Source organism: Harpegnathos saltator, unplaced genomic scaffold (assembly GCF_003227715.2).
Source record: "Harpegnathos saltator strain DR-91 unplaced genomic scaffold, Hsal_v8.6 scaffold58, whole genome shotgun sequence".
NCBI lineage: Eukaryota > Metazoa > Arthropoda > Insecta > Hymenoptera > Formicidae > Harpegnathos > Harpegnathos saltator.
In genome coordinates, this window is record NW_020230404.1 from 1,892,501 (window position 1) to 1,902,056 (window position 9,556).

Here is a 9,556-nt window from a genome sequence, read left to right on the forward strand (position 1 = left end):
CACATCACCTTCTCGATGCCGAGCAGGTACGCTAACCTCGCTGTAAAAATAATTATTAACTACCAACTATATTGGCTATTTAATGATAATAGATCAGCAAACAAAGAAACAAAGCTGTTTCGACCTCGAAAAAATCGAATTTTCTCGAAAGTCTTTTTTTAAATATTTCTCTTCGTTACTCTTATCAAATATATAAGATATGATTAATAATTATATGACTGGTAAAAATCATCTCACTAAACCAAGGTTATTCGGTATAAAGAGCAATTTCCCAGCTGTAGTATCTGAATTCATAAAAAAATTTCATCTACCAGGTGCCACCCAGATTCATCCAGAGGTTGCCGACGACCGCGAGAACGACTACCTTGGAGGTCACCTCCATGGAGAGAACGTCGTTCAACGTGTCGACAGCCATCCCCAGTGAGCTGGCCTTCGAAGACACCACGGTACAGCCGGAGGACGGCTTCGCCGCGTACTCCACGGCCTTGAGCGTGACGATCGCAATCGGCTGCAGCCTGCTGGTGCTGAACGTGCTGATCTTCGCCGGGGTATACTACCAGCGCGACCGCAGCAACCATCAGCACCAGAACTGCTCGAAGAAGCGCCAGGAGAACGGCCAGATGCCGAACAACATCTGCGGCGAGCTGGAGACCAAGACAGCCGAGCGCCATCACATACAACACATACCGCCGCCAGAGTTCGCCGACCTCCAGAATAATACCTGTCACGTGCCTATGCCGCCCCCGCCGCCGAAGAACACGAAGCCCGGCAAGCCCGGCCAGAACCTCATCATCAGCCCGAATCAGCTTCAGCAGGAGAGCCTGGCCATGAGCGGCACCGGGACTCTGAAGAAGGGACACAACCACCCGCAGGTGATGGAGGAGCTGAGGGTCTGACTCTAGGAGACACCGCGGCCTGCCAAGTAACACGGCCGCGACAGACCCGGAGAGACCGCGGAATCGCCGGACGTCACCGCGAAATCACTTCCGAGTGGTGTTTTTCCGTCGACAGCCTGGCTGTGAGCGACCTCAAATCGGTACCTCGAGTGAGAGGAATAGCAGAGGTCTCCTCTCCGCAGCACATGTGGAAACTAAGGAGGTCTGCCACCGAGAGGTTCGTGGCGGCAATAACGTGGCCGCGAGTAGCTCCGGATTACGGAAAACGAGAGCTAAAGCAGTAAAATGAAGAACTGCTTCGGGAATTGGTGTTCTCCGTGAAACTTGACGATGGATGAGAGGAAAGGGGAAGGGCGATTCTTCAAGGTTCTCGAGACTGTGCGAATGTATGGGACACTGATAGGGAATGATGAGGGAAAGACGATGAATAGAGGATCTTTATTGTTACGCGAGAAATATTACGAATTAGTGCAGGGACGTAGCTGGGATTTTGGGCCCAGACGGTGACTTCCGCTATCGATTCTTGCGTGGAGGAAGCGGTAGAAGGGAAGAAAGAAAGTTGATATACGATCGGCCATGGGCCCAGAAGCCTTACATCCTTTCGCTACGCCCCTGTGTTAGTGTGACAACGCCATACTGTTATCGTTTTCTACCTTTCGAATTTGCGACCAACTGCCGAAAAAAAATTACATAGTCTTCGGACGGATAGGCGAATCTGCATAAGTAGGACTCTTCATCTACGGAAATAAAGTGAGCTTTGGAGCGAACTTCCAAAGAGTGATTCCGTAAATTCACCGCGAAGTGAATTATGCGCGAACTTGACATACATTGATTTTCCATTAATACGTCACGTGCGCGCGCGGAAACTACTTGATCAGTTCTTAAATTATCTTTCTTTTAAGTGATCCTAGTTCTTTATCACCTTATTTCGTTTCATTTTATTTATTATATACTACTCGAAAAGTGTTATACTTATTCTTTTATTTAAAAATTCTTTCTACTTATTGTCAAAAACAAATTTTTCTTCTCTTATACGTTGCAAAAATATCCAATATCTTATTTTTTCTCCAATGGTACCTCCTATATTTTGTCTTCCAAAAAGATTGTTTCGACTCCAATTGATTATTTTGTATTAAATGATGATTGAAAAAATGTCCTAAAATTATCCAAGGAAAATTAATAAAATTTCTAATGCATTTTTCTTTCATTTATCTTCTTTCGTTATTTTTAAACGACATATAGACTGAAGGTTCGAGTTGAATCGTGCCGATATTGTCCTCGTTCTTCCGTGTAATGATGATAATGATGATGATGATGATGATGATAATGACGATGATGATGGTGATGACGATGATAATGACAATGACGATGATTATGATGGTTATAATGATTAAAATAATAATGATGATAGTGATGATGATTATAATGATGATGATGATGCTTCTGATAATGATAATGATCATGATGATGATGATGATGATGATGATGATGATGGCAGTGGTGGCGGTGGTAGAGATGTTGGTGGTGATGGTAATGAGGAAGATGATGATGGTGATGATGATGTCAACTTGAATCGCTGCCACGACGATTCATTTCTATGACGTCGATCGATCAAATGCTCAATTATAGTCCCAATTAACCCTTTCTTTTCCTGCGATTATATGTCATTTTCATGTCATTTTCACAATATGTACATTCATTTTCAACGATACTACTTCATCATGAAAAGTTTCTGCGGAACACAATTTTAATAATTTGGTCGAAAATAAACAACATACGATAAAAGAATTTTGACAAATTATTGCAGAACAATGTTACTGTAATTTTGTTCCGGGCTAAAATATAAAGCACGCAGTTACGTCAAATTTTTGCAGAACGATAAAAATTTCAATAGTTTCACTAAGAATTAGATTATAAAATAAAAAGTTACGATGCAAATTTTTGCAAAGGAATAAAGTGTTCCGATGATTTACCGCGAATGAAAGGGTTAAGCGACCGACCGTGTACCGACCGAACAAAAATTCTTTTATAATTAAGGATAAAGCGAGAGTCGAATGATTCGACGCACTAAACAGCATACTGCCAAACGATCGCGAATCAAGGAGGAAAACTGCGAATCGTTAAGTGGAAAATCGTGGAGAACGAAAAGCCGCGACAACGCGAAAGGAAAAGAAAATGCGTTTTTAACCCATGATGTTTCAAAAGAATGGGACAACTGCAAATTTAATTAATCTTTTTTACCTTAAACTTAAAACCTTGCAAGCTTCCAGAAACGATGCGAGGCGGGTACTCGCATAAATATTGAATTGTAAGACGCAATTTTTTCGAAAACTGTTTCTGCCACATTCAGATTTTAACGCGACTGATTTATATTGAATTGTGTAAGGTACGAATTTAGAAATAATTTAAACGTAGCAGGACTTATATTGAGTGGTGTTTCTTTAAGCACAACTGTTATAATAATTACGTCCGTATCGCAGTATTTTTAAGACTGAAAAATTATTTATAAGAAAGAAAGAAAGATTAAATTTAAGATTGTCCTATTTTTAAGGGGTTAAAACGAAGGCTCTTTGACGATTCAGAAGGCGACAGACTGCTGAAGTTGCAAACTGAACAAGTTGCGAGTTAAGAAAATGTAAATAAAGGATACTTGAACTTAGGTCTGTCGCTGATGCTGTTAATGAACAAACGGCACCGAAGGGCTCGGATATAGCCCCGATTGTAATAATATTGCACGTCGATGAAAGAAACGGTATGTCAGCGTAGTCGGAAGCACTGGACGTAATTTTAAATTTGTATATAATTGACATTACAATAAACTATATAATAAATTATCAGCTATTTCTCTCTCTCTCTCTCTCTCTCTCCCCCCCTCTCCCTCTCCCTCTCCCTCTCTCTGCTCCTGTCCTATCTATCCCGGACAAAAATCCGATTACTTTTAATACGCAAGACTTGATCCGATTTTACTGCCCCGGGAAATCGATCGCTTAAAAATATGTTGCTCGGAAATAAATTGACCGAATATATACTATCTGAAAGTAGACGAGTAATGTAATAGAGTAGCGAAATTTAGAGATAAACTGTTCAAAAATAGACATCTTAAAACCAGAATAGTCACACAAGTAGAAAATTTGAAATTTGGATAAAAAAAATATATATATATAATTAACAAATATATATATATATATATTAAATTTTATCCCCAAAAAGGATTCATATATTTCTTCGTCTATTAAGCAAAAAATATACACTTAAAATAAAATCTTCGAAAATTGGATGTATATCTCGATGAAAATTCGGACTTTGAAAATTTCTCGGCATATTCCAAAAGAAAAAAAGGAGGCGGGCGAAAGGGTGCGTTCTGTTTGGTGAACATAAAATTTTATTCGCTCGTTCGTTGAAGCTCTACAGTTTGAATATCGTAGTCGCGACACACATGTTATGACAAGTTTTGCAAAACTCCATTCGCGAGCCCCGATTCAAACTAATACGAGGCTCCATCTAAGACACAAGGTACAAAAAGATGGGGTTGGTTCCTTTGCCTTTGACACACGAACCTTGCGATCAGAGACGTTTTTAGTGGCTCGCTTTTAGTGGCAGTTAGAAGCGAGCGCAACCGCTCGCTCTTCCTCAAAACTCACGATACGGAGAATAGACTTTTCGCAATTTGATAAATAACCGTTTATCCGAAGTGTCACGTGGTACTAAGTCCCAAATTATTAACTTGGTAAATTAAGTAAATTAGATGAGATAACTAAGTAAAAGTTTGCACGTTTTGTCTTTTTAACAGAATTGTTAATTCGTCAGAGAAACCTATATAGAAGAGAAAAGAATTAGATGAAAAAGTTAAATGTTAAAATATACATAAAATAATGATATCGTTAACCGAATAAATGATTAAGCAGAAATTAAATAAGAATTGATGCTCCCTTGATAAAAATTGTTTTGATTACACAAAAATTTGGCAAAATTACATAATTCCATTAGAAAATGCTTGATATATATTAAACATAAATCAAATAAAATTAAATTAAAAAATAAAGTTTCGTCTGATTTATATCCCGATATCAATAAGGGAATTGACATATATCTCCTAATCGACAAATAAGACAAACGGCTCGCTTTAATAAATGTCCATTATCTACTAATAGGAACAAAAACGTTGCCATCTCCCGACTCTCGTGGAGTCGCAATCAGCAATTTTTGTTCCTCTGATCGCGGTTCGCCGTGCGGACAAAAACGCTTTCGTTCGCACAGTACTTCCCTATCGTGTCCCCTAATTGTTTACAATAATACGGTACAATCTGTGTATGTATTTGCTACAACTACGTAGCACGAAGCTGAAACGATAATCCGCCATTGTTATAGACAGGGTTTGAAAGCGTTATAATTTCGGTGAATTTCATTTCCGATATCGTAGTCACGAAAAGGCTGATGGGCTTCACCATCGCGCAACGTGACACATCATAAAATCGCGACAATGACGACAATCCACTTAATGTATTGCAACGTAAATACAAAGTGAGCAATCGTGAGCCCAATTATCGTGAAATTTATTTCGTATTTGAATCTAATAACCGTTGTCGAGACGAGTTTAACAACGTTAAAAGTCTTCCAAGTTTGAAAAGCAGAAAGACATTGTCGACTTTCTCGAAGATAAAACTTTGCGTGAAAAAATTGTATTCTGCATTTCTCAGCTTTCTCTGCTTTGCTTCTTTCTCATTTCATGAGGCGTAAATTTCTTTTTCGCCATGTCACGACCACGGAACATTTTGTGTATGAATATTCGCATCGGAATTTGGACTCATCGAAATTATACCGATTTCGATCCACCGTTTCTACTAGAATCCTTACTTTACGCTACAGCAAACAAGAAACAATAGCAAAAAGACCGCTCCTTCTCTCGCTTGACATAACCACTCCTATAACGAAGTTCGTCTCGACATATTTTTATATATTTATATACCTTTGTATAATATATATAATAAGTCGTAAATGCACTTGAGGCTCCGGTCTAGTCGGAACATTCATTTCAATTGTACTCCCGACATTAATTAGCTTAATTGGAGTTTATTACCGCTATCGAGTTGGTTTTAGCACCGCGTTGAACGTTAAGAAAATATAATACTAATAATAATATTTAATATTAATGTTATTAAATATTAATATAAATGTGTGAGACACATTACAAAATATCCATATTGAAGGCAAATAATAATATCGTATAAAATGTTGGGAGGGGGGTCTTTTTCTTTGTTATCAGTTATTATCAATAAAGTTTTCTAAATCTTTCAATGAAACTATTTGATTCGCTCTCTCTAATCTTAGGATTTCTTAATTTAATATTTTGTTGCACAAAGTCAGAATTCTCTCAAAATCCGACGATGAAACCAAGGTACGATGGTTTCTCGATCGTTTTATCACGAACGCAATCGTCATCGATCGGAGTATTAATTAATGATGGACGAGCAATTAAAATGACTGCTCGATTCGCTATAGGACGATCATTTCGACTAGATCGGCATACTTCGGTTTACTTATCAGTTACATTTATGGGAAAGACATCGCCTGCAACTTTCCTTCGATCCTTGCATCACGACGAGCAGGACACACCACGCGGTTCTCTTTCAGGCTTTCCGTAAGGATCACACGCGCTTTGCATTCTCGAGAAAGACTTGCGCGATAAATATTCATGAATTTGTACACTTATGATTCGAGCGACTATAAATGTACGAATTTCATTATATTTTCATATGAGGGCAGTTTGCAGTTTCATCTCGTTATTCTTCGTTTTCTCGTCATTTAGGATTATTGCGGGCAAATGTCTTTTCCCGCGAAATAAATAAAAGAGGGATACGCACACGTTTAAGGGCGGATTCCATATGAGAGTTCCACCCTTTGAGTCTCGTCTCGGAATTTCGGGAAAAAAACTGAGTTCGCACAAACCGAATGAATTTTAAGTCCCGAGAGAATTGATCGCTCGATTCCAAATTGATTTGTCCCGACGTTATTCTCTCGCTTCGCAAAATGCGATGAAGCGTGGACCGATTAACAGATTTATCCCTATTACGTTGACAAATTCAATTTAGAATCTAAATCGCAAACAGCGATGTAATTTAATTTAAGGCGCGAACGCACGCGTCGAGCGTACTAACTGATTAACGTAAACACCGACAATTCGACAACAACTAATTTCGATGGTGAGATGATTGACTGATTCGTGTGATCGTTGGGTCATTATATTATATTTGTGCTAACAAATCATAATCACAATAACATACAAATTCAACATATACACGAGTGATGATTACGATGAAGCATTCGCGTGAAAGTATAATTGAGTCTCCTCGCGTCCTGCCTATGTTAATCACGAAACTTTGCAGACCCGCCCTCGAACGCGTCGCCTCAAAATAGTGCTCGAAAAAATCATCTCGCGGTACATACTCAATATTGCTGTGCGACACTGTCGGATTAACGCTACACGACACGTTATATAGGGGCTGGCTAGAGAGATAATTCAGCGTCCATCCCTCTGCACTCGTCTGTCAATTTTTCCAAAAACATATTATTTCGCACTGTCGGCACGGATTTAAGCAAGAACCAGCTGCTTTGGAAATAAGATAAATGGGGAGTTTTTCTTAAGTGGGGAAACAATTTTTTTTTTATACAGAAACATGAATATATTACAATCTATAACAGATTACGATATATAAATGGATAAATCCGAATTTCACCGAACGTACAAATCTATCAAATGAAATCGCTCCAATTCGTCATTCTAAATTTATGGAATTTTATTTTCTATTACTTTCTCAGCGTAATTCGATGTAATGCAATGCACAAGGTAAGTGTGAACAATTGATAGTAATGTCCTGGCAAAATTATAGAATTTTTTAAACGTAAAATGTATGCGTAATTAAAGTATAGTGTAGTATAGTATAACGTGTGAGAAAATAATGTTGTTAGGCGATTTCCGAGTGCAAAGGGACAAGGACGTTGCTAGGGCTCGTGGAGATTTCGCGTCAAGCACGGCTAATAATTGATTTATTACTCCGACAAGCCTCGATTAATCGTCTTCTAGAGAAACATTCGACAGGTGTTTGCGTTTGGCGTAGCGTAGACGTCTCCTCTCTTGCACAAATGACCAAACGTCCGTTCGATGAATTTCAATTCAACTCAATACCTCATGAATTACGCAGATTTCCCTTAAACACGATTTAAATTCCACTTACCGTTTATACACATGCGATTTACATTTGTAATCTAAATTCAATCGTTAATGCCCTGGATTTGAATTCAAATATTAATAATTTGCATGCAAATGCAGTCGCCGGCAGCTTGAGTACAAATCGAGTTACCGAATCATTTACATTTTGCACGGAGATGTTACACAACGTCGCATAGTAAATCTCTTTCCGTGAGATTTACTCGTGACTCGAGTATAAAGAGAGTTAATGACTCCTCGAGTATCCTCCAGACATCTCGTGGATATTCCTCGGGAAAATTAATCCGTCTAATTAATTCGTTCGAGGAAATATAACGGATATATGTGTATAGATAGGATTTAATATTTTCAGAATATATCACACAGGGAGGATTCGGGCAAGGCAAGCGACGATTAGCAATATAAGTGAACTCGCAGGTGAGTTTGGTCGTTTGTGCATGCTCACGTGTCTCCCCTACGGCGTCGGCCTACAGACTTGAGTCTCATTATCAAGTTATAGTCGCTTATTATCAAGAGATATCGAAAAACGTCTATAAAGATTCGTAATACGTGGTACATTAGAAATATCCTTGAACGAACAACACCTCGCCGATAAACACGTGCTGTCTTTGAGAAACTCGCGAACTCATCGTAATTAGCTTAGTAGCGGCTTAATTAACCCCACGGAGAACGATTACTTTCAGTCATGCCTCCTATTATTTCCCTTTTATATTCTCCACCATTTCTCACTAAGTACACGATCGAACTGTCCTTTCTCCTCAAGCTTCGCTTGTCTTTTGTGCGCGTTTGGTTACAATACAGAATCTCCGAACGAAGAGACAGTTGTGTGTGAATGATGTGTGTCGATGTATATGTGTATGTGTGTGTGTGTGAGTGTTTAAACTTGGAAGGATGTAACGATGATTTCCACTGATCGCAGACCAAACAGCGAATTGATTTTCCCTTTCCCTACGATGATCATTAATCGATCGAATGCATCTGACGTTTTATTTTTGTCGTAAGAAGACGCCTCAACCGTGTCTCGGTGTGTATAATTTTGTTATTCTTTTTATAAGTCATTATTAACAACTTTGAATATTACACGGAACGAATGGAAGAGATTCGTTAAGAGATAAATTTTACACGAGTCGAATTACATACCATGTGGAATTTATTTGAATAGAGAAAAACATGAAACTGAAAAATATATTCGCTAACATTAATTGAACAAGCCAATTAAAAAAAAAGTATATGTATAACATTAATTAAATAAATAAAAAAAAATATATATATATATATTAATCAAATAAATTAATATCATGATCGTGGAAAAAATTATGTAAGGTCAATTTTTTATCCGTCTAATATTTCAAAGCCTCAAAATTCTGACGTGTTCCAAATTCTCGAATGATTGCGTCTTTTTTGAGAAATCACGATTGAGTCATCTCGCTATAGA

At 38.3% G+C, this 9,556-nt stretch overlaps 1 protein-coding gene across 1 annotated transcript in view; it reads left to right on the forward strand.

The window, feature by feature from the left end:
* Nlg3 (Neuroligin 3) overlaps positions 1-1,797 on the forward strand; it is a 167,563-nt gene extending 165,766 nt beyond the window's left edge. Inside the window, exons 10-11 of the mRNA XM_025303979.1 lie at positions 1-26; positions 315-1,797. The exon at positions 1-26 is cut by the window's left edge and continues 105 nt beyond it. Coding sequence (XP_025159764.1) covers positions 1-26; positions 315-896 — 608 coding nt within the window. The 3' untranslated portion in view covers positions 897-1,797. The remainder of the gene's footprint in view (positions 27-314) is intronic.
* Positions 1,798-9,556: the final 7,759 nt, after the last annotated feature.